Consider the following 25,983-nt stretch of genomic DNA (forward strand, 5'->3'; position numbering starts at 1 on the left):
ATTATTTTTGGTAATCAGAAAAAGTCATTCACCCACTTTCAATGTCAAGAGTCAAGTGTGAAAAATAGGTGATGTTTGCGTCTACTTCAACCAGATCACTTCTTATGTAAATATTATGATTACAAATACCTTTTCAAAGAAATATAATAAAACTTAATTGTTTCTGGCTGATGTGAGTTTACACTTTCAGTTTGCTTCTGTACTTATAAAATAAAATTTGAATTATGACAAAATAATACCTAACCTAATCCTAATCACCGTAAAAATCTAATAACCGGTTTTTACTTTAAAAAGAAAAAACCGGTTATAACCGGTACAAAAAACAACCGGTAAAACCGGTTGTTCCGAAGTAAAAAAACCGGTTTTAGGTTAAAACCGGTAGGTTTTTCCCATCCCTACTGTCATTTACACTCTGCAACAAATTAAAACACTGTATTTTCATATATTTTTAATAAATTTACTATTTTAATCGGGAATAAGCCAAAATATTAGTTTGAAATTAAATTCATTTGACGTTTCGATTTCTACTTCAAAAATCGTTATCCAAATAAATTTAATTTCAAACTAATATTGTGGCTTATTCTAAATTAAAATAATAAACTAACATCCCTAAAATAACATTTTTTATTGTTTTTTAACAAAGATTTGTTCTTAACATATTCTTAAAACTTAAAGTAATTTCTAATATCTTTACTTCCTAGAAACACACTCGAAATCCTAACATTAGCTGTAGATAGTAAAATGTCAACAATATACATACACTGCGCAAGTCTGTCCACAATTCCACTACGATTCTTACTTTTAGTTGAGTATCAAAATTACCGTTCTGAAAACGATTTCAGAACAATTCTACGTCAATTAGAACAGAAACACTATCGTACTCTGAACGATAACTAAACCGTTGGAACGCATTTTTTTACTGCGCATACGCGTAACCATTCCGAGAACGGTAATCTGATGGGTTGGAACAAACCTATAGTAAATGACTTCAATAACTGTTTTTTCTTAGTTTAGTTGTCGTCAATATTTGCTTTGTATAATTTAGTCTATTTAGAACTTTTTTGTTTTTCGTGCGGTCTCCAAGAATTTTTTAACATTCTCTGGTACACCCATATTTCAAACGCATCTAACTTATTCAGACGTTTTATTTTTAGAGTCCACGTTTCGACTTCATAAAGAACATCGAACCAAACCAAAATTTTATAATGATTTAAGTTTCAATGTTGGTTTGATACCAGTGTGTATGGCATCTTTAGCTGGAATAAACTATGTCTAGTTTGAGCAATTCTCGCTTTCATTTCTTGTTCTGGGTCAAGCTTCTAGTTAATCCAGCAGCCAACATATTTTTAATGGTTTACCTGTTCTAATTTCTTCCCATTTATTATTAGAGATAAAGGTACATTCTGCCTTTCTGGATTACAATTGTCTTGGTTTTGTCTAGTTAATCTTCATTCCAAACTCACTACAAGTATCATTATGTTCTTCTTAAGTTCGAGTCTGTATTAGTTAGTTGGACAGTCTCATCTGTATATTAGAATTTTTTTCCTTTAATTTTTATTTCTGTAGAAAGGGTTTGCAAGGCTTTCTTGAATATCAGTTTCGAGTGAAGAGTAAATATCATAGGTTGCAATAGACAACTCTGCCATATTCCTTTACTAATCTTTCTGGATGTTTGATGTTAAGTTTTTCATTAATCTGAGGTCTTTTTCATCATGAGTTAGTGTTCGGTAAAGAAATGTTTCATTCATTATGATCTAAATGGCTTTTCAAAGTTGACAAAGCGTAGGAAAACATATATTTATTGGTAGTAACACTGCCACAGTACTTGAAAACTAATCAAGTCTTGTCCCCGTTCGGGCCCTGAATCCAAATTAATTGTATCTCACTTCTTTTTCAGATTTTTTGTGAATTTTTTTAGTGGAATTTTAAGTGCTTGGCTCATAAGACATTAATCTAAAATCTGCACATCGTCTGGAGTTAGCTTGTTCTGATAAGGGAATAAAGATAGATTTTAATCATTCTTCTGATTTTCCCAGTATCGCAAATTGTATTAAACGAAAAACAAGTCAATTTGAGTATTTCAGGGTAAACTTTGCCAAGTCCGGTCTTGTTGGTTTTTATATGTCTAATGGCATATTCCACCTCGGCTTTTAGAACTGGTGGGCTTTCATTAGAATTATTTATCATAATGTCCATTCTTTCATTCTAGACAAGCACATGTATAAATTTTGTCCAATCTTTTATTTTATCTTTGGTGTTATAAATTAACACCAAAGATATGAAGAACCACGAAACGCCTGGAGAAGATAAGTGAAATTATAAAGCCAGGAGGCGAATGCATCATAAAAACTTAAAAAACTCTTTATAATGCCTGCCACTTTGAAGGAATTACACCAGAAAAGACGGAATAGTGCCGTTATGATAATATTGCATTAAAAAGGAGATGTAACAAAAATTGGAAACTACAGACCTCAGATTGTTATCTCATTTATATAAGCTCTTTGTGAGAATAATTACTAACAGACTGGGACCTAAGCTAGCTTTTCACCAACCATTTAGTGATAAAGTCCTGACTAGAAAACGTTAGAATATATGTAAGACATTAATTATTTGTATACTTTGAGAAAGCATTTCACTCAATCCAGCATGGATCCATGTTAAGAGACATTTCCCTTAGAGACGAGTATTAGACAAGAAGACACCGTCTTTCCTAAACTATTCCCCACTTTATTACAGAGTGCTACGAAAAACAATGATTTGTAAAATATTGGAGTCAACATAAATGGGGAGTTTCTGAACAACTTGACGTTTGCAAACGGCATAATCCTCATTGGAGACTGGGTAGATCACGTCTGCCAACTTCTTCAAGACTTTTAAATATATATATATATATATATATATATATATATATATATATATATATGATCGGTTTAGAACGTCTTGCGGCGTTGTCCGATTCCCAAATTCCATTCCTTCCTATTTTGCCACAGGTCATCCCTGAGGTCTAGCGCGCTCATCGCTTTCCGGATGCCTGTGGTCCAATTAACTTTCGGTCTCCCTCGCTTCCGATGTTCAGGAGGTTGCCATTCCAGACATTGTTTTGGAAGTCTCTCGTCATTCATTCTGTTTACGTGTCCATACCAGATCAGTTGTCTTCTCTCTGTATCTTTCATTATTGTTCCTTCTATTCCCATTCGATTTTTAATGTCTTCATTTCTGATATGTTCTCTTCTGGATATACGTAATGACCTTCTGATTGCATCCATTTCCACTACTTCAATTTTGTTTTTGTTTTTTTCTGTAAGCCTCCAAGTTTCAGCATCATATAATAAACTACTCTTAATCATAGTCTCGTAGATATTAAATTTTCTCTTATTCGATATTTCAGTACTCCAAAGAATATTATTGAGACATCGGATTGCTCTTTTTGCTTGTATAATTCTGGAAGTAATTTCTTTGTCATCAGTTCCAGTTTTATCAAATGTTACTCCTAGATATTTATAATCTTGGCAGGCTTTAATTTTTTGATTATTTTCCATAGTAAGATGAATATCGTTCTCTTCTGAACCAACACATAAGTACTTTGTTTTATCTATATTGACGTCCAATCCCCATCTTGAATATTCCTCGACCAACTTACGCATCATGTATTCTATGTCTTCCCTGTCGTTTGCTATTACGACCTGGTCGTCCGCGAACTGGAGCGTGTAGAGGCATGTATTGTTTAGCTCGATGCCCATTCCATTTACTTTCCTCTTCCAACCTGTAAGTGCTGCTGCAACGTAGATTTTAAACAGGGTCGGAGATATGCAACATCCTTGTCTAAGCCCCTTAGTTACTGGAAAGCTGTTAGTAAGTGAGTTTCCTATCTTTACTCGTGAACGTGATCCTGCATATAGATTTTTTAATGCATTGGTAAGAGTGTAGCTTACTGGTGAAGCATGTAGAACTTCCCACATCTTATTTAAGGGTATATTATAAGCTTTTTGTAAGTCAACGAATGTCAGGTGCACTTCTCTGTTTCTGGCTGTTTTTTTCTCTATAATTTGTTTTAAACTAAATACGTTGTCTGTACAGGAGCGGCCAGCTCTAAAGCCCCCTTGTTCTTCTTCTTCATATTGGCTATATTCGGACTCTATTAGGTCTCTCAGTATTCTACCATACAGTCTACTGAGTGTGCTGGTCACCGAAATTCCCCTGTAGTTTTCGCAATTTCGCTTATCTCCTTTCTTATGGATGGATGAGATATAAGCCATTTTCCATTCATGAGGCACTGGATGTCCATTTAAGAATTCGACGAAGACTTTTGTTAGCATTCGAAATAGCTTAGCTGTTCCATTTTTAATCAGTTCTGCTGGAATACCTTCTGGACCGCAAGCTTTACCATTTTTAAGCTTCTCACCGCTTTTATCAGACTTTCTACGTCGATATTTATATGTTCTCCTTCTATTTCTATACCTGGTGTAGCTATATTTTCTAGATATTCGCCTCGTTCTTCTGTTAACAATTTTTTATAGTGGTCCATCCATTTTTGTGACTGTATACAGTGTATGGGTACTTTTTCTTTATCATTCTTTTTTACGGAATTTATAAATCTCCAAGCTTCTGTGGTTTTCCTGCCACTTATATATGTGTTTATCTCCATACATTTGCGATCCCATAAATCATTTTTCTCCTTTATAACAGTGTTTCGCACTGCTCACTTTATTCTGTTGTACTCTATTCGATCTTCGTCATTTTTAGTATTTAACCATTTTTGGTAAAGCTTCTTCTTGGTCAAAACTAGTTCTTCTATTTCCTCGTTCCAAAAGTTAACTTTTCTAAAACACAATACACGACCAACCTTGTACTGACCAAAAACATTTCACTACTGGTATGCAAATTGAACAAGCTGTTAACATAGTTAATCAGGAGAATTGAAGTAACATGGACATGGACATCTTACGAAAAAATTAGGGAAGTTTTTAGATCAGATATTCCCATGTGTTCGAAAAGGAAGGCCTTTGATCAATGTGTATTTCTAATTCTAACGTATGGAGCATTGACCCTTACCAGAAAAGTAATCAATAGAATACAAGTGGCACTGAGATCAATGGAGAGCTCAATGTTGAATATATCTCTCAGCTCAGAGACATAGTTTCAAAGCAAATTGGAAAAAACTTACGTTACAGACACAGTTAAAAGAATTACGATGCCGAAATCTATGGTTAATTGATATATAGTTTATTCGCATACCATATGCACTAGATGTAAACATTAGTTGACAGCGATGTCGTCACCAACAACGAACGAGGTGGCTATTTGGTTCAGGTTTTGAATATTTTTGGATAACAGTTACTTATATAATCTCGTAAATTATTCATTAATTTAAATAATAGGATTATTTTTCCACTATCTATGTTTTCAGTGATTAAAATAATTTATATACTATACAATAAAATCTAATAATCGAGACAGAGAACAAGTGATAGTGATGTTAATAATATACTGTTATTATGGAATGAGTAGATACATTTTGAACACCTTTAACAAATAAAATCGTTGCTTACATGCAGTGCATGTCTTATTTAAACTTAGTATAGTCTATTTGATTCCATATTATTTTGGTCACACCATTTATATTTAGCAATAATAAAATAATCAAAAATAAATAAAACATTTAAAACATCCAAATTTTACCCACCTAAAATCTTTATGTAATAGTTTTATATCTAAATTTTAGGATGGTTATTTGTTTATTGATGATGGGCCATATTTAGAATCCTTAGAACACATTGTTGAGTACTATAGTCTAATGTCGGATGGTTTACCTACAGTTCTAAGATATCATGTACCCCCAAAACCAAAACCACCTGTACCTGAGGTAAGTTACAGACATTAGATATAAATTTATTTTATTTTTGTGAGTAGCATGTAGGTACTTTTCCATAATCTCACTGGAGGGCAGATATACTTCAGGGATGCGACCCTGCCATATGCAAGCCTTGATGAACGAGCGAGCAAGAAACACCTTTTTTAAGAAGAAATAGAATAAAATATACCTACATGGATTAGTCCAGACGGAAGAACTAAAAGTGACTATAATAATTGTAACACTAACAGACAAAAACTGAATGATGATAAATAATTTTTCAAAAATAGAAAACGAAGTTTTCAATCTAATAGCACATAAAACAAAATCCAAAAATGTTACTCTACATCCTACCAGATTGAAAACAACGGGAACCTTCTCTGGTAACACCTCCGAGGCTTCTACAATTTACAAGCCATAACGGATGATGAGACTAAGGAAGATGAGGGAATTTTACAATTTATAATTCACGTCCCATCTGCTCAGCGCAGTAAAGTTCCAACGAAAATGGTTCCCTTCGTACTCCAATCAGAGTAAACATGTAAATCAAAAATGAATAACCATTTTCAATTTCGTTGCAACACGAACGTTGTTGTAACTTGGTTCTCGTTGGAACTTTACCGCGCTGAGCAGATGGGACGTGAATTATAAATTGTAAAATCCCCTCATCTTCCTTAGTCTCAGCATCCGTTATGGCTTGCAAATTGTATAAGCCTCGGAGATGTTACCAGAGAAGGTTCCCATTGTTTTCAATCTGGTAGGATGTAGAGTAACATTTTTGGATGTTGTTTTATGTGCTATTAGATTGAAAACTTAGTTTTTGCTAGCAGTTGCCGCTAGGGCATCCCTGCCATTTCGTTCGTTGCAAGCCGTGACTGCACGCCGGGGTTTGTCCTAGTTGGGTCAGAGAGAGCAGCATATGTGCCTCCTGATGAGAGACTAATAAGTTTCGAAACCGGTAGAGGTGCTTGCTGCACTCTCTGATTAAACTGGAATAATAATGCGGCTGTAGTTTCGTGTTGCAACGAAATTGAAAATGGTTATTCATTTTTGATTTACATGTTCACTCTGATTGGAGTACGAAGGGAACCATTCTCGTTGGAACTTTACCGCGCTTAGCAGATGGACGTGAATTATAAATTGTAAAATTCACTCATCTTCCTTAGTCTCAGCATCAGTTATGGCTTGCAAATTGTAGAAGCCTCGGAGGTGTTACCAGAGAAGGTTCCCATTGTTTTCAATCTGGTAGGATGTAGAGTAATATTTTTTGGTGTTGTTTTATGTGCTATTAGATTGAAAACTTAGTCTTTTGCTAGCAGTTGCCGCTAGGGCATCCCTGCCATTTCGTTCGTTGCAATCCGTGACTGCACGCCGGGGTTTGTCCTAATTGGGTCAGAGAGAGCAGCATATGTGTCTCCTGATAAGACACTAATAAGTTTCGAAACCGGTAGAGGTGCTTGCTGCACTCTCTGATTGAACTGGAATAATGATGCGGCTGTAGTTTCGTGTTGTAACGAAATTAAAAATGGTTATTCATTTTTGAATAATTTTTTAATTTATATAACATTTAAAATAACATTAATAACATTTCATGTTTGATACAGTTTTAGTGGTACAGCTTTTATTATTTATATTCTTTTTATCTTTTGTGTTTATGTACTTTTATATTGCAAACATATTTAATTGAAATATTTTTAATATTTGTGAAAATTGCTTTTTAGTTTTCAACAATGCCTAAGCCAAGCAAAAAGAAAAATTCACCGAAAGTAGCTCCCAAACCTGTTGTTCTTCCTAAAGGTGATGAACCACACAACAAATATTTTCCTAGTCAGTTTGCGAACATTTCATTCACAAGCGATTTTTCTACAACGAATACGACAAATAATAATTATAACGAAAATGAAAATAATTACATTCCTCAGGAGAGGTTACAGAGGGGTAATCTGATAGGTGAAGGAGAATTTGCATTCGTGTATGAAGGTATGTATTATTCTGAAGCTATTTTGTAGCATCTTAATGCAATTTACCATTTTTGTTGGGAATAACCCACAATTTTACTTTAAAATTAAGTTTATTTGACGTTTTATTTCGACTCCGTAAATCATTCTCAAAAGACTTCGTAAAAATAAAATAGCAAATTGAAGGTATGCAGGAATGCATACAGCAATAATTTTATCTTCAATTTATTTACAGTCTGTATTTTACATTTCTTTTAATTTATTTACACTAACACTAAAACTAAACTACTTAATTTATAATAATACATTTATTACTTGACGATACAATATTTGTTTCAGAGTGATTCTAAAATTCAAATTATGCTTTATATACAGGGTGTCCAGAAACTCTACCGACAAACGAAGACAGGAGATTCCTCATATAATTTGAAGACATTTTAACCCAATTCATCTAGTCCGAAAATGCTTCCTAAGGGAGCTGGAGCTCTTTGAGATGGCGTCTTGTAATTAGTTTTTCTTAAATACCTCCAGAACGCTTCTATTTAGAAAAACAAAAATTGGTACACTTATTTGTCTTCCAGAGATAAATCGATTTCGTCCATTGTGAATTTCTAGTACCGGTCATAGGCGTCCGTTTTGGGTAGGGTAACGATTATTTTATCGCATAACTTTTTTGTCTTTAACTTTTAAGCATTTTTGATACTGGATTATTATATTGTGAGATATTCTAGTACTAAAAGGTACTCTTGATTTAAGTCGGTAGAACACACCGTTTTCTAGAAAAATCGATTTGAAAGTTTTTCGTTTTTGAATTTGAAAAAAAATTGAAAAAATTTTTCAAAAAAAAACGGTGTATTTTACCAACTTATAGCAAGAGTAACTTTTAGTACGAGAATACCTCACATCAGAAGGCAATTAGTGATAAGAAAATCTTCAAAAATTCATACCAGTGGAGTGAAATTAAAAAGGGATATCAAATGAAATGGTGTGCCAACTCATCAATCCGGATATCAGGTGAATAATAATATGTCTTATCAACAATATTTCCTACGTCAATGTCACAGCCCCAAACGGGTTACCATGATCAAAATCAACAGGCCATATATCAGCAAATGCCAGGCTCGTCTACTCAAATGCAACCAATTTTCCCACAATATTTTTCACAACCAAATCCTTTACCTCTCCCCCCACACTTAGTATATCAAAATCCACAAAATCCACAGGTAGTTCAACACACGAATGAACAAGCAGCTCATAACTCTGAATCTGAAGATAAATGGGAGACAGTAACAAATAAAAAAAGAATAAGAAGTCCCGAAGTGGAAATATCCAGGAAACAAACAAAATTAAGTGATTATTGGCTGCAAAAGCCACTAGAAACAAAAAACTCGTATAGTATGCTTACAGAAGAAAATGAAGAAAGCAAAGACGAAGCAAATAATCAAGAAAACAATACAAAATATGTACCCAAGCCCTCACCGATAACCATCTATAATGTAGGTGTTGTCCAACACATTCATGACCTACTTAAGCAAATCACAGGAGATAAATACACGATTAAAACCATTAGTTATGAAACAGTAAAAGTTCAAGTCCTTGAGGCCGAACATTTTAAAACACTGATCACTGAACTTGATAAAAGGAATACGCAATACCACACTTTTAGGCCAAAAAGCGAAAAAATATTTAGGTTTGTCATAAAAGGACTGCATCATGGTACAGATACTGATGACATAAAGGCAAATCTAGCAGCACAAGGACACGAAGCAGTAAACATTCACAATATAAAACATTATGTATCAAAAACCCCCTTGCCAATGTTTTTTATTGATATCGTATCGAAGGAAAACAACAAAGAAGTTTATAAAATAGAAAAATTAGGAAACAATATCATCAAATGCGAACCTCCTCGTACGAAAAGAACAATCCCCCAGTGTACAAGATGCCAAGACTACGGACACACTAAAACCTACTGCCGTAAAGTACACAGATGCGTAAAATGTACAGGTAATCACGAAACAAAAGATTGTCCTCGAAAATCACGTGATGACAAAGTAAAATGTGTCAATTGTAACGGTGACCACCCGGCTAACTATAGAGGATGCCAAGTTCACATTCAACTACAGCAGAAGCTATATCCTACACTAAGAGAGAAAAGAATCATGCAACCACCTATTCCAACAAATAATACTCAACAAATACAACCTGATTTAACCTATGCTCAAATAGTCAACAAAAATCAACCACAGTGTAGCTATAACAACCAAGCAATACCAGGACCTAACCAACCTAATAACAACTTAGCCAATCTGGAAGAAATGATGCAAAGACTCATGGAGCAAATGGGCACAATGCTCAATTTGCTTACTACTGTCATTAATAAGATCGCTTAATGGCTTCACAACCAAAATATAAAATAGTAGTCTGGAACGCAAATGGCCTTTATCAACGGGCCAAAGAACTCAAAACATTCATACTTAATCAAAATATTGATATAATTTTAATTTCCGAGACTCACTTTACAGACAAACACTACATGCGGATTCCCAGCTACAAGTTGTATCATACAAAACACCCAGACGGTAGATCTCACGGTGGAAGCGCCATAATTATACGTGATTCTATTAAACACTCCGAAAGGGAAAAATATAACAAAGACTACCTGCAAGCAACCAGCTTAACAATTGAGGAAGCACACGGCTCAATAACAATATCTGCCTTCTACTGCCCACCTAAACATGCCGTTAAAAAAGAACATTTAGAATATTTCAACACTCTAGGGAACAAATTCATTGCAGGTGGAGATTATAATTCAAAACACCCGATGTGGGGCTCTAGACTAACAACACCAAGAGGCAGAGAAATAGGTAAAGCAATGTTAGAAAATAACCTGCAACAAATCTCGACTGGCGAACCAACTTATTGGCCGTCTGACTTAAACAAAATACCTGATGCCATTGATTTCTGCATCACAAAAGGCATTAATACCAAAAAATGTAAAGCTGAATCATGCTTCGATTTATCATCAGACCACTCACAGTTTATAATAACAATCTTCGAAAAAATCTTAAACAAAGTACATCAACCAACTTTGCATAACACCAAGACTAACTGGTCCCAATTTAGAGAAGAACTAGACAGCCTGATCTCACTAAACCTGTCCTTGAAAAATGAACTCCAACTAGAATCAGCTGTAGATAACCTAACAAAAAGCATACAAATTGCTGCATGGTATGCGACTCCCAGCTACGAACCATCTCCAAACAGAAATAATGTGTCTCCCACAATTAAACAAAAAATTTTAGAAAAACGACAATTACGTAAAAATTGGCAACAGTCAAGAACGGCAGAAAATAAGAAAAAACTTAACAAAGCAACAAAGGAATTCAAGCTACAGATTACTCACTCTGGAAAGCCACAAAAAAACTCGAACGCCCCCAACGGCATAACCCACCAATCAAAGATGAGGCTAACACCTGGGCTAGGAACGACAAAGAAAAAGCAGATCTTTTTGGCAAGCACCTTCAAAAAGTATTCACGCCATACCCTTCTACAGTATCTACAGAGGAAGAAACAGAACTAACCAGATTCCTAACAGCACCGTTTCAAATGGATCTGCCCCACACGAAATTTACAGTAAACCAAGTAAAACAAACAATAAATGAACTCATCATCAAAAAAGCCCCTGGATTTGACCTAATCTCTGGCAAGATTCTAAAAGAAGTCTCGGATAAGTGCATAAAACTAATGACCTTTATATTTTAATTTTGATGACCTTTATTTTTATTTATTAATGCAATCCTGCGCCTAAACTACTTCCCTAGTTCATGGAAAGTGGCACAAATCCTAATGATCCTTAAACCCTGAAAAAGACCGGAAAATGCATCTTCATACCGGCCTATAAGCCTTTTGCCTATGATTAGTAAAGTCTTTGAAAAAATGTACGTAAAAAGGTTAAAAACGATAATAGATGAACATAAAATAATTCCGGAACATCAATTCGGTTTTCGAGACAAACACGGAACCATAGAACAAGTGCATAGGCTTGTCAACCAAATAAACAAAGATTTTAACGCCAAAAGATACTGTTCTGCTGCTTTCCTTGACATATCTCAGGCTTTTGACAAGGTGCACATAGGACTACAAATAAAATTAAAGAAGCTCCTAACCTATCGTCACTTCCAGCTCTTAAAATCCTACATAGAAAATAGACACTTCCTGGTGAAGCATGGTACCGAGCACACTAAGATATATCCTATTCACTCAGGCATCCCACAAGGCAGCGTTCTCGGCCCAATTCTATATCTTTTATACACAGCGGACATTCCAACATCTAGTACAACTACCGTTGCAACGTATGCAGATGACACTGCTATCCTGGCATCCCACACAGATCCATCAACAGCATCAAGAAATCTTCAATCAAACCTAAATAGAATTCAGCAATGGATGAAAGTATGGCGCATCAAATCTAATGGAACTATGTCAATACATGTTACATTCATACTACGTAGAGAAACATGCCTCCCTGTATATATTGATAATTGTTTAATTCCTCAATCCGAGGACGCTAAATATCTTGGCATGCACTTGGATCGACGTCTAACTTGGAAAAAACAAATTTTTAACAAACGAAAACAGCTTGGACTTGAATTGAGAAATATGTATTGGCTCATTGGACGCAATTCAAAACTATCTTTGGATAACAAAATTTTACTCTACAAGTCCATCCTCAAGCCCATATGGACTATGGGATTCAGCTATGGGGCACTGCTAGCGTCTCCAATACAAACATCTTACAGAGATTACAAAACAAGGTGCTGCGTGCCATAGTCAATGCGCCATACTATGTATCCAACGAGGTGATTCAACACGACATTCCCCTAGAATCCGTGAAAGAAGCCATACAACGTTTTAGTGCTAAATACTGTGAACGAGTGCTAGTGCATCCTAATGCGTTTGCTCGACAACTAAATGTGCGGGACGTTTTTGAAGTGCGTAGACTAAAAAGGTAATTGCCGTCCGACTTGTCCAACTGAACATAATAAGTGTATTCAAACTAATAAAATTTTAATTTTAGAATTGTAAACAGGTTACTCACTGGAGTAACTCTCTACATGTCTGTATTTTTTACCATAACAAATGCGTAATGCCCAATGGGCAGATTGTTATACTCAATGAAGTTAATAAAAAAAAAGAATACCTCACAATTTAATAATCTAAAATCAAAAATTCTTAAAAAATAAAGACAAAAAAGTTATGCCATAAAATAACCCTTGACCTACACAAAACGGACGCATATGACCGGTACTAGAAATTCGCAATTAATGAAATCGATTCGTCTCTGGAATATAAATAAACGTACCAGTTTTCGTTTTCCTAAATGGTGTTTTTTAATTTTTTTTTTTTTTTTGGAAATTCAAAAAACGAAAAATTTCAAATCGATTTTTCTAGAAAACGGTGTGTTCTACCGACTTAAAGCAAGAGTACCTTTTAGTACTAACATACCTCCTAATTTAATAATCCAGTGTCAAAAATGCTTAAAAAATAAAGACGTAAAAGTTATCCCATAAAATAACCGTTGCCCTACCCAAAACGGACGCCTATGACCGGTACTAGAAATTCACAATAAATATAATAGATTTATCTCTAGAAGATAAATATGCGCACCAATTTTCATTTTTCTAAATAAACTCGTTCTGGAGTTATTTAAGAAAAACTAATTACAAGACGCCATCTTCAAAGAGCTCTAGCTCCCTTCGAAAGCATTTTCGGACTAGAAGAATTGGGTTAAAATGTCTTAAATTTATCTGAGGAATCTCCTGTCTTCGTTTGTCGGTAGAGTTTCTGGACACCCTGTATAGTCCGCCTCTGGTTTTATGAGAACCTTCATGATGCAAGAATGTAGACCACGCATGACGTTAGTGCCGTTGACCCGCTGATAGTAGTTTCTAGGCTCGACAGAACGGTTCGGTCCGGTTACTCCTGATATCAGGCCATGTGAATCTTGCTTCGATAATCATGAAATTAGACGTCGGTCGTAAGGCAAGAGGCTGGCATAACGTTACCCTCTCCTTAAGAGGTGGTTCCTCCTGGAACCTTGTCGGGATTGGAACTCTTTTCGTATATCGGTGGTTAATACCCAACCATACAGTTATTCACAGACTAGTGCAATTTGGATTTTATAGAAGTAACCTACTAACTTGACATTAATCTTTCCCTTTTCTTTAAGGATACTAGATGATACCTGATTTATTATAAAATACTAAGAACACCAGTCAAGTAGAAATAGTTGCAATTTTCTAATTTTTTCAATGCATGTATGACGATAATGTGTAAATAATATACGAAAAGGAGTATTCACACCTCGTCTAACCCGCCATTCTGTGACACGTATTTCGGTATTTATAGCTGTCCATGTTATGTCCATGTTACAAAAAAGTGATATTAAAAGCCAAATGGCAACAAAAGCGAAAAGAGCAATATAGGCTGCTAGAAAAATTAGATATTTCTTTTGGTTCTAAATATATTTACTCGTACTATTACTGGACTATTCTTACTACTTAATTAGTATTGTTATATTATTATCAATTACAAGAATTTTTTGTTGTTTCTCTGTAAACTGCTAGTTCTGTACCCTTTTTTAAATTATGTATGCTTGTTTTATATTGATTAAAACTTAATTGAAATGTATGAATTGAAATATTTTAGGCTCTTACTTAAAAAGAAACGGAGAACCAATGAAAGTGGCAATAAAAATTTTACACAACGACCAAATGGAAACAAACAAAGAAGCATTTTTAAGCGAGGCGAAGGTGATGATGAAACTAAATCACCGGTGCATAGTCAAGCTTATAGGTTTATCTTTGGGTCCATCTCTTTTAATGGTACAAGAATTGGTACCTCTTGGGTCTATACTCCAATATATTGAACTAAATAGGGATAGAATTGAGCCAAATTATGAATTTAAAATTTGGGCTGCTCAGATTGCTTGTGGTGAGTATCTAGAGTTGCTAGTTTTATGCTATTTGTGTAGACTCCTTGAAAATATTTAATGGACATTCTTATTGCATAACTATGAGACTGTCAGTAAATTAAAGTAAATTGACTAATGATTCATTATCTAATATTTTAGGCATTTTCAGCTGCATCCTATGCTGGGTCAGCTTCCCTAATTATATTTTTTCATACTGGCGTCTTGGATCATGCCAATATTAATTTTCTTCGCAAAAATATTTTGCTTAAAAATCTCACCACATATTTGGTCGTCCTCTATACTACTTGCAGACACTTCACCATTCTTCATATTAAGTGATTTTTATTTTGGTATCAAATGTTATTACATCTTTTCTCCAAATAAGTTCTTTTTAATTTTATTCATTCTTATTTCTGGAACATGCATTCGTTGTTTTTTCTTTTTAACTGCCCATTATTCAGTGCCGTATATCATAGCTGGCCTTATGGTAGTGTTATATAGTTTCATTTTTTGAGTTTCGTTGGAATCTTTCTGTCACACAAAACTCCAGTCATCTTCCAATTCGTCTATCGCGATGTAACTCTACTGCATACATCTTCATCTATTTCCACATTGATCATTAGTACCCGTCCTAGATATTTTATTAATGTTTATAAATCTCAGATTGCTCCATCCAAATTTAGTATCTTCTGTTTCTTTCTTTTTCTTTTTTCAGACAAGACACGAAAGTTTCTGGTACTTACTCGTCAGCTCATTTATATTGGAGTCTTGTGTTTTCGACTAAAGCCAACCACATCCTTATTGAAAATTTAAGGATTTTTTCCAGTTAAATTTTTGATTGCCGCTGTATATCTGCTTCAAATTACAAAGTGAATGACATTTGCAAATGATGTTTATGAAATTTCTTCCTGTAGTTTGTTGTTCTCTTCACTATTTCTTTTAGCTTAGTGGTTTATCAAGTCGCAGGAGGGTCTTCCATCGATATTGTTTATTATTTTCTTTCTATGAATTTGCCCCCATGTGTCATTTATTTTGATAACTCTTTCCTATTTGTTTTTGAAGTTGTGCCAGTTTATTAACTCGGGAGCAGTCACGCTCACTTCTGTAACGTGAACAGTCGCGTGTTAGATTTTATCTCACAATACGAATTTAAATACGAGTTTACAACAAATTTTTATTTTATAGTATGTTTATTTACTTGCTATGTTAGAAACATTATTTCTAACAATTATTAAAGCTAATTGGCTCTCCCCAAAGCCATAAATTCCACAAAAAGAAGAAGAAGAAGAAAGAAAAAAGAAAAAACGTACGCATTACTACACCCTTCCTCGAGACACTTACGATGTTGCAAATGTTGCAAAAATTTTCATCAAGTTATCGCGAAAAATGATAAAATGTAGATTTTTTCTAACAGCGCGACTGCTCGCGGGTTAAGGAGATCCATGCAAATATTTACCAGTTTTAATTTAGAAAGTGGGTTTTTTACCGCCTGATTGTCAGTAAAATTATTAATACTCTGTTAGCCCGCCTCATGAATACTTATCCTAGAGTTACAGCTTCAGAATAGTTGCGTAACTATGTTCGTGATTCTATTAATGAGTCCCTCATGCGAGCTTAAAATCCAAGATTATTCAAAAATTCTGACATCATTGGTTCTAACTAGTACAGTTACCTACCTAGTAAAACTACCGGTTTGATATTGAAAGAGCCTCCAGAGAAGTTCTTTCAAACATCACGATTCTAATGCACGGCGTAACGCAATGATCTGAGACAGTGGCAGAAATATTTCCCCAGGATATACTGCAAGCGTGTCGTCACGGAGAAATAAACTATGCATGCAGTAAACTCAAAGAACACGAGAACAATGCGTGAACAATTTGAAGAACAGCGAAGAGAGGCAGACAATATATGCAGAAGAAAGAAAAATAGATAGGAAAACGATCAAATACTAAAAATGGAGAAAGATTTCAATCAGGGTGACACTAAAGGAGCATATAAATTCCTGAAACAACTCAGAGAGGGATATAAGCCCTGCACTAATCCTTTTAGCAATAGTGACGAACAAATTATCAGTGACGACGCAGCAATAAAAGAAGGATGAAAAAACTATTTCAAAGGTCTGCTAAAAGATCAAGTACAAACAAATACTGCCCATGCAGTACCTGATATCGAGATAACAGAAAATCAGAACCAGAATAATTAATTAACATACCCACCCACAAGACAGGAGATCATATATACCCTTAATCTTCGCACTAAATTGGCCGCCATGTCTGATAAGCGCGGGTTGCGCTTGCGCCCCTCTATCTAACCTATCTCTGATGTGTCAGCTATAAGCTTCTGCAGTTGTCTGCAGAGATAGACTGACGGTTGCAAAAATTCAGAAGAAGTTTCCCAGTAGTGTATGTAGTAAACCAAGCACCTAGTTATGCAGTAAATTTTGTGAGATTTAAATTATGTTTATCTACTAAAAATAGTATTATTAATGTATAGCGACTTATATGACGTGTAACAAAAGCTAGACATTTTGCAACGTTTCGAATAAAAGAATTTTTAATTCTGTAATTATAATTTTCAGAAAACTTTTATTTTATTCTTCTTTCTCTTTAAAAGCAATTCGGCTTGTTCATTGGCAGATTGATATCTCTATGGAAGGTTGTCACTCCATCTTTTGTGCGCTCGGCCGATACTTCTACCGGTTGGAGATTTATCTCTTGCTATTTTGACCACTCGTATCTCCCCCATTCTGCTTATGTGGTTATTCCATTCTTTTTTCCATTCTTTTCCAGTGTCTGTGGACACATTCCATGTGTCCATTCGTTTATCCACTGTACGTTACATTGTCTTCTAACTCCTCTTTCGATCTCTCAGCGTATTTCCTGTAATTCTTGTCAGTACTCTCATCTTTGTCGTTTCCAGTAGTCTTTGTGTTGTGTGGATGTATCGGGTCTTGTTTCTGATGCATATGTCTATTATTAGGCCAGTAAATGACCGTTTTGGAGTGTAATTTTCCTCGTCACGCCAGATTTGTTTGAAAATTTGCATTTAGCTTCCTCTTACCCTCTACTTCACCCTTGAACTTGAGCCCGGGGTTGCTTTTACTTGGGGGAGGGCACCCCTTCTCGGGGTAAAAAAAACCATACGTTCAAAAAAGTCCGGAAATTAATAAACTGACTAATTCCAAGTAACTTTTGTTCTATAGAGTTTTCCAAGAAGTTTTCCATTTTTAGAGAAAAAGAAGTGCTATTTTATGTACTATTTTTTACGTTGAGACATTTTTTTAAATATGTGCCTTATTTATTTTGTACAATATATGTATAAACCTCGAAACCTATGGGTATAAGAGGAAATCGGTTATGTGTGTATGTATATGTATAAAACACCTAGTTGTGGCTTTAATTTGCGTTTTTAGTCGGTGGTGTACAGAAGTACAGAATAGGGCTTTTCATCGATTGTCATTTGTTTCGAGCTTCTGTCATATGTTGTATAATCTGTGTATAATATTAATATACACGGATTATACGACATATGACAGAAGCTCGAAACAAATGACTGTGAATGAAAAGTCCTATACACCGCGGACGTAGTTATGACTCATGGGCGGGCGCCCGTAGTTAAAGGTTAAAACACTGAAGAATAATAAAGCCCCAGGTATTGACAACACACCAGCTGAAATTCTCAAAATTGAAGTATACACACTGATAGATAGATTCCATAAACTAATAACAGGCGTGTGGAACACAACAAATTCCAAAACAAAATTCCATAAAAAAGCAATTATGTGCCTAATCCACAAGAAGGGAGACAAATCAACTACAAAAACTATAGAGGCATATTCTTACTTTGTATGAGTTATAAGGTGTTTACGTGGATCATAAACCGGAGATTAAGTAATTTCACAAATCAAATCATAGGAGAATACCAGGCCGGATTCAGACCAGGAAGGCCTACTATTGACCAGCTTTTCAACGTAAAACAAATATTAGCTAAAGCCTGGGAGCACGACATAGATATCTACCAAATCTATGTAGATTTTCGACAAGCCTATGATAACATCAATAGAGATAAAATATATTTTTTCTACGACCATTTAATAACATGCTTATTATTCACTATTTTTGAATAGATAATAACACCCATTACTTTACCCGTGAGTAATAGTTTATGTATGAGGTAGGGGTGTATGAGTGTGTTATAGAGGTAGCACCTTTTATTGGAACGACCACATCAAACGTCATAGACGGGAGATTGTTTTTGATAACTGATCCTCATAAGACACTCAACTCTCACTTATGGCTCCACGTGCCACATCCCGGGCAACTGCGTTGGTCTGCAGGCTAAACTAAGTGAGGGTAGCCAGACATGGTGATAGGTTGGACAGTGGCATCTGGCTGTTACAAAACTGACCATGCGGCGAGAATGATAGCCACAGAAACGGCACATATACAGCGGTGCAGAAGGTAAAGGGAAACCACTGCATTATTTTCCCAAGAAAATTTCTTCCCATAACGATGACAATTTCGGTAAGTGAAGATGGAATGTGTAGCGACCCGACTCACGCTCGGCGCCATCTCGGTTCCGGGTCGGATGGTGTGAAATTTGCTACCGGCTGCCAAGGTGTGAGGGATCAGGCACCTGGCAGAAATTGTGCGACTGAATCCAAATTTTCATTTAATTTAAGAAAATGTCAGCGAATTGGTACATGGAACGTCCAGGGACTGATCCAAAATCCTGGAAAGTTACACATAATTGAAAAAGAAATGTCAGACCACAATCTTTCGGTACTGGGACTCTCAGAAACTCACTGGAGAGGAAAAGGGCATTTTAAAACAACTGCTGGCAACGTCGTCTATTTTTCAGGCCCATATAACAAAAGTACAAATGGAGTCGCAATAATTGTACCCTCTAAACTTAACGACTGCGTAATTGGATATAATACTATTGATGACAGGATAATATCCCTTAAAATGAGAATATCCACCAATACCCTACACCTTGTCCAGGTATACGCTCCTACAACAGCTGCACAAGAAGAAGACATCAACAGGTTATATGGTTGTCTAGAAGAAACTGTTCGCGCTATTCCGAATCGTGGATTTTTAGGGGACTTTTAGGAGATTTTAACGCCAAAGTGGGGTCATCTAATGAAAATATTGAAGGAGTGCTGGGCAAAAATGGACTGGGACAGAGAAATGAGAATGGTGACCGTCTAGTGGAGTTCTATGTAGAACAACATCTTTCAATTACAAACACGTTATATCAACATCATCCACGGAGATTATACGCATGGCGCAGCACAGATGGACGAACAAGGAATCAAATAGACTACAGCCTAATGAGATCAAGATGGAAGTCGTCGTCCATCAACTGTAAAACATATCCTGGCGCAGACTGTGGAAGCGATCATCAACTCCTGGTATTGAACGTTCGACTTCATTTTAAAGTCCCCAAAAGAAGACCCCAGAGAAAAGTCATGTTTCTAAGTCCATCAAAAATCAATGACTTCCAACAAAACCTAGAAGATGCTCTTTCTTTAGACCAAGTAGATAGTGACCCTGAGAGCACTTGGATCTATCTAAAAGATAAGGTAATCGAGGCTGCAAAAGACTGCGAGGCAGCGGTTTCCACTGGCCGTAAGCCATGGATATCCGATAATACGTGGACTGTGATTCAACGCAGAAAAGAACATAAAACTAGATACGGAACAAACGATGAATACAGAGCGTTATCGAGAGAAATCAGAAAACAGTGCCGCAAAGATAAAGCTGATTACATCTCTCAAATATGCAGAGAGATAGAGGAACATGGCTGTCGAAATGAACCGAGGGACTTATTCCAGAAGATCTAACTCCTTACCAGAGAATTTAAACCTCAAACGTGGTCTGTAATAGATAAGGAAGGTAATTTAAAGACCGATACTGATGAAATATTGGAAACATGTCGAAACTACTGTGGCGAGCTATATAAAAATAACGAGGTATCAGCAGAAAATCAGTGGCCTTCTGACTACCCTAGAGAACCTACTGTCTTACTCGCTGAAGTCAAAGATGCAATTAAATCACTAAAGAGAAATAAATCCCCAGGCATTGATTCAATACCATGTGAAATACTACAGTTACTAGGTGACAAAGGATTACATATCATCCATTCTATCTGTGTCGCTGTTTGGAATTCAGGAAAATGGCCATCTGATTGGTGTACCTCAATTTATATTCCACTACACAAAAAAGGAACTACTACCAGATGTGAAAACTACCGCACACTGTCACTAATAACACATGCTAGTAAAATCTTGTTGCATATCATCAAAAACAGATTAAAAACCTATCTACATTACCAAATACCTCAGGAACAAGCGGGGTTTGTAAAGGGTAAAGGTACAAGGGAACAAATCCTGAACCTGAGACAACTCATTGGAAAGTCTAGAGAATTTCAAGTACCTATGATTATATGCTTCGTTGACTACCAAAAGGCATTTGATTGTGTAAGCTGGATAAATCTGTGGTCAATTTTAATAGAAATGGGCGCACCAATGCACCTGGTGACACTTATTAAAAATCTGTACCAGTCTAATATAGCGACAGTACGACTAGATCAGAAGTTCTCAAACCAATTCAAGACCGAGAGAGGTGTTAGACAAGGATGCGTGTTGTCACCTGACTTATTTAACATTTATGGTGAACATGTCATGAGGATGGTTTTAGAAGGATGGGCCGGTGGAGTAACAGTAGCTGGTAGGAAAATCTCCAATTTAAGATTTGCTGATGACACTACACGTATAGCAGCAAATGAGCAAGAAATGTTTGATCTTCTGCGAAGAGTTGAGTACGAAAGCAATAGAGTTGGTCTGAAAATCAATAAAGCTAAGACAAAAATAATTGTGGTCGACAGATTTGACACTATTCAACTGACTAACATATTACAGGAATTCCAGATAGTAAACACCTTTGTCTATCTCGGGTCTAGTATAACTAACGATGGTAACTGTGAAGCAGAAGTTCGGAGACGTATTGGTATGGCAAAAAATGCGATGAGTCGCCTAACTAAAGTTTGGAAAGACTCAAAATATCAAGATGAGACTGGTGAATGCCCTTGTATTCTCAATATTTCTATACGGAGCAGAGACTTGGACTCTTCGCGCATGCGAGCGCCAAAAAATTGATGCCTTTGAGAAATGTGGTGCTGGAGAAGAATGCTGCGCATACCTTGGACAGCTCATAGGACAAACGTTTCCATTCTAAACCAACTCAATATTAAAAAAAGGCTGTCCACAATATGTCTGCAATGAATTCTGCAATTCTCTGGTCACTTGGTTCGCAGAGGTGACGACAGTTTGGAGAGATTAATTGTTTCTGGAAACGTTCCGGGGAGAAGATCAAGAGGACGATCACCAACTAGATGGTCTGACCAAATAAAGCATTCAGCTCGAAACTCATTCTGCGAAGCTCTTAGAGCAGCTGAAGATAGAGACCAATGGAGAAACATTGTTAGGAATATTGGAAGAAATCACGATCCTCAGTAATGGGGAAACGACAGGAGAGAGAGAATAGTTTATTACTCACGGGCTGAAGTTAGCTTCAAGTGGCGAATATCACTGTTTGTCTTATGTAAACTGCAAATCAAATTGTTCAAACTTTTTATTTAACATAATAATTATAGTAATTTATATCAATAATTAACTTCGAAAAATTTTTAAAGGATTTTTAACTGTAACAATGGATCAGTATATTTTTTACTTTTATACCTTGTTTACTATTATGAATATTGACGTTTATCATTTTCAATAACAGTGTCATTAGGCTATTTGCTGTGTTTATTGGAATTTAAAACTTATATTGTGTTTATTTTGTAAAGTTATATTGTGTTATATATTTTAAATATATTATAAACATATATAGTTATATTATTATATTATAATATAGTTAAATATAAACGTACATTATAACTTTATAAAATACGTCCTCCGATAATAGCCATTTCCTATTTATTACAATGACAGTAGGTACAAATTTGTACTTACAATTTTTCGGAAATGAATATATCTTAAATTGACTATTTCTTGATGTATTTTTTCCAATACATGATTAAGAAAGCATTTGCTATTAGTAAGCAATCAATTATTCAGCCGTGTACTATTCGTAAAATAAATTTATTTTTGTAAATTATAATTTTAATCTCGGATAATTGTACTTTTTTACTAATTAAAATAAAAAAAGGTCGTAGAAAAATTATAGTATTCTACTTACATGTAATGGTTATTACATGCTCGTTGAATAATATACTATAATTATACATGAATTTGGTATACCAAGGAAATTGGTAAAGTTAGTTCGAGCCACCATGACTCACAAGCTCAAGTACGAGTTCAAAATCAATCAACAGATCCCTTCCAGATGACTTAAACGACTAAAACAGGGACATGGGCTGGCACCGACTCTGTTTAATGTATGCATGGAATATGTTAGTCCGTAAACCCAAAAAATTTATTGTTTAATAAGTCTAAGAGACATCAAAGAACTTTATGTGGAACTTGAAGAAAATGCGGAAGAAATAGGGCTAGCCGTCAACGTAGATCAAATTTGAAACAAAGAAGCTCGGGACTACCCCAGCTCATTGAAATACCATTCGAAAATAATACTTGAACCAACTAAAATAGCTATCGTTCACCACCCTAGCTTAGCTCAGTCTCTCAAGGTGTGTGTTCGTCTTGTCCTAATCTTAGATATGAACTATGAAAATTCAGAATGGAAGCAAACAAAACAATATTTTAACCAATCATGTTTATTGTGCAATAAAGATATAATAAAAATATTACTTATTAAATGCATTAACAAATATATTCAAATTCTTGCCAAAAACTAGCAATTTCTGGATTATACTTATGGTTTTTGGTATCTGGTTCGATGGTAACTCCTTGATGTCGAATGGTACAGCTGTTGACTTGTAGACCTGGGCAGATGTTGTGGTCCTAGGTCCCTGCAGCTACGGTCTTGGTGGTGTTGTAGATGTTGGGTGCTGCTGTCTATCTAGATGCATCCTTTTGTCTTCGCCTTATAGTGGTACATCGCCGGCAATGGGCTTTATGCTGGAGGCTTCCGGAGGGGGAAAGATTTGATTCCTTTCCAAAACTATAAGAGTAAAACACATATCAAACATCAAGAAGTAAAAAACCAAAGTGTACCTTTGCCAAATAGTATTCAAAAACTAGCAGATGGCAAGGGTAAATTAAATGGAATTAAGATGAGGGGAATAGTTAAATAATTTGATTACTCACATGCATATATTATAAGTTACAAAGATATATTTAAAACTAAAATATCAGGACACATGCTTTTAGAAGATGGGAGGTTAGATATAAAAAATACTATAAAAACTACTATAAAAAGCTAGGTATGCATGTAGGAATATACTGATTGTAATTAATATGATAAGAATAAAAACTCACCCCAAGAGAATAAGTGTTGATGGATAAATAAATCTAATATTCAAATTGCATGCCTTTTTAAGGAATAATTCTTCCCTTCCATTTTCAGTTTGTGTCAGTAAGTAGAGATGAAGTGTCACTGTCATATCAGCCAAACACACAACACAGAACATGAAATTTGAAATAACGAATATGGAACACAAAATTAGATCAGATGCTAGAATGTAAGATTATGAAGTATGTTCAGTATGACTTAGATGAAAAGAGAGTTGCCTATAGAACGGGCGCCAAACAGGTTTTTAACGGAAAAACATTAAAACGAATAGAAGATAATTATTAATGAAATATTAAAGAAAATAGAATAGAATACTTATTTAAAAATAAGTAAAAAATGTGACTAAAAAATTTAAATAAAACAAAGATGTGACGTTTGTAACGTTACAAATTAAAGCCCTAATACAAGCAAGGAAACAACTAACACAACTTGTAGAATTTGACAATAGACGAAACTAACACTGAAGTAGTAAAACTGCTGATATACCTGGGTGTACAGATAACTGAGGACGGCAGCGAGAAGGAGGAAATACGGAAATGGATAATGCTTGCTAACAAAGCATACTTCTCTGTCGCAGGTGTTTGGATCCAAAGGCATCCAAAGGGAAGTAAAGTTTAAAATATATAAAACCATCATACGACCAATAACAGCTAGCCCGATCAAAGAACAATCTGACCCCAAAAAAAAATAAAGGAAGGATGAAAATTTGGGAATAGGTAGTTGAAATTGTCTATTATTATATAAGAAAAAGTTTACAATTCTACATCCCCTCCATTTTTCGAAAATGGAGGGGAATACCCCCCTCTCGAAGGTGAAAAATATACATTCAAAATAAGTCCGGAATTGGATAAAATGACTAATTCTAAGCAACTTTTGTTCTATAGAGTTTTTTCCCTAAATCAATACTTTTCGAGTTATTTGCAAGTGAATATGTTCATTTTTAACAGAAAAAAACATGTTTTTGGACGGTTTTTCAGAAATAACTCAAAAAGTAAGTATTTGAGCGAAAAAATATTCTTAGCAAAAATATAGCTTATAAAAAACTGAAAAAAATTATTTCAATGTAAAATAACCCAAAAACGGAGCACTTTTCGGGGAAAATTCATTTCAACTTTTTTAAAGTGTTTAAAAAAGGTTTATTTTTGTTTTTAAAGAAAACTTTTAACATCAAAGGTAAATGAGTTGCGCTCAAAATATTGTTGGTCCCTTTCATTTTTTGGTAAAAAAATGGCGAAAATCACCCCCTAATTAGCGTCACAAATAAATTTTATCATTACCACTTCACAAGTTACTTTGCCTATTGTATTTTTTATATGATCTGTAAGTTTCATCGGTTCAAAGTGCTTATTTTTGAAAAAGCTGTAGTTAAAATTGCTTGAACGAGTAACTAATTACGAGTTTAGGCAAATTTTGAACAGCCATAGCATAACCAATTTTGGTCTAACAAGAAAACAAAAAAGCACAAATATTCAGAAAAGCAAAACGTACATTTTATTACTCTTTAAGATTTTTGATATTACTTATAATTTTTAAGTTAATTTCATGAAAAATTCCATTTTTTTTTTCAAAATAAAAAAAAATGTTTTATTTTAAACCCAATTCTTTTCAAAAATGAGCACTTTGAACCAATGAAACTTATAGATAATATAAAAAATACATAAGTAAAGTAACTTGTGAAGCGGTAATGATTAATCTTATTTTGGGAAGCTAATTAGGGGG

The 25,983-nt window shown here is 35.0% G+C and overlaps 1 protein-coding gene across 3 annotated transcripts in view; it reads left to right on the top strand.

Annotated features, from left to right (window-relative positions):
• Positions 1-25,983, top strand: part of LOC126893375 (tyrosine-protein kinase Shark) — a 183,595-nt gene that overhangs the window by 82,021 nt on the left and 75,591 nt on the right. For all 3 annotated transcript variants that reach the window (XM_050663485.1, XM_050663486.1, XM_050663484.1), the window contains 3 exons: positions 5,723-5,863; positions 7,573-7,831; positions 14,521-14,805. In XM_050663485.1, the coding sequence (XP_050519442.1) occupies positions 5,723-5,863; positions 7,573-7,831; positions 14,521-14,805 (685 nt within the window). The remainder of the gene's footprint in view (positions 1-5,722; positions 5,864-7,572; positions 7,832-14,520; positions 14,806-25,983) is intronic.

Source organism: Diabrotica virgifera, chromosome 10 (assembly GCF_917563875.1).
Source record: "Diabrotica virgifera virgifera chromosome 10, PGI_DIABVI_V3a".
In the NCBI taxonomy this organism is placed as follows: Eukaryota; Metazoa; Arthropoda; class Insecta; order Coleoptera; family Chrysomelidae; genus Diabrotica; species Diabrotica virgifera.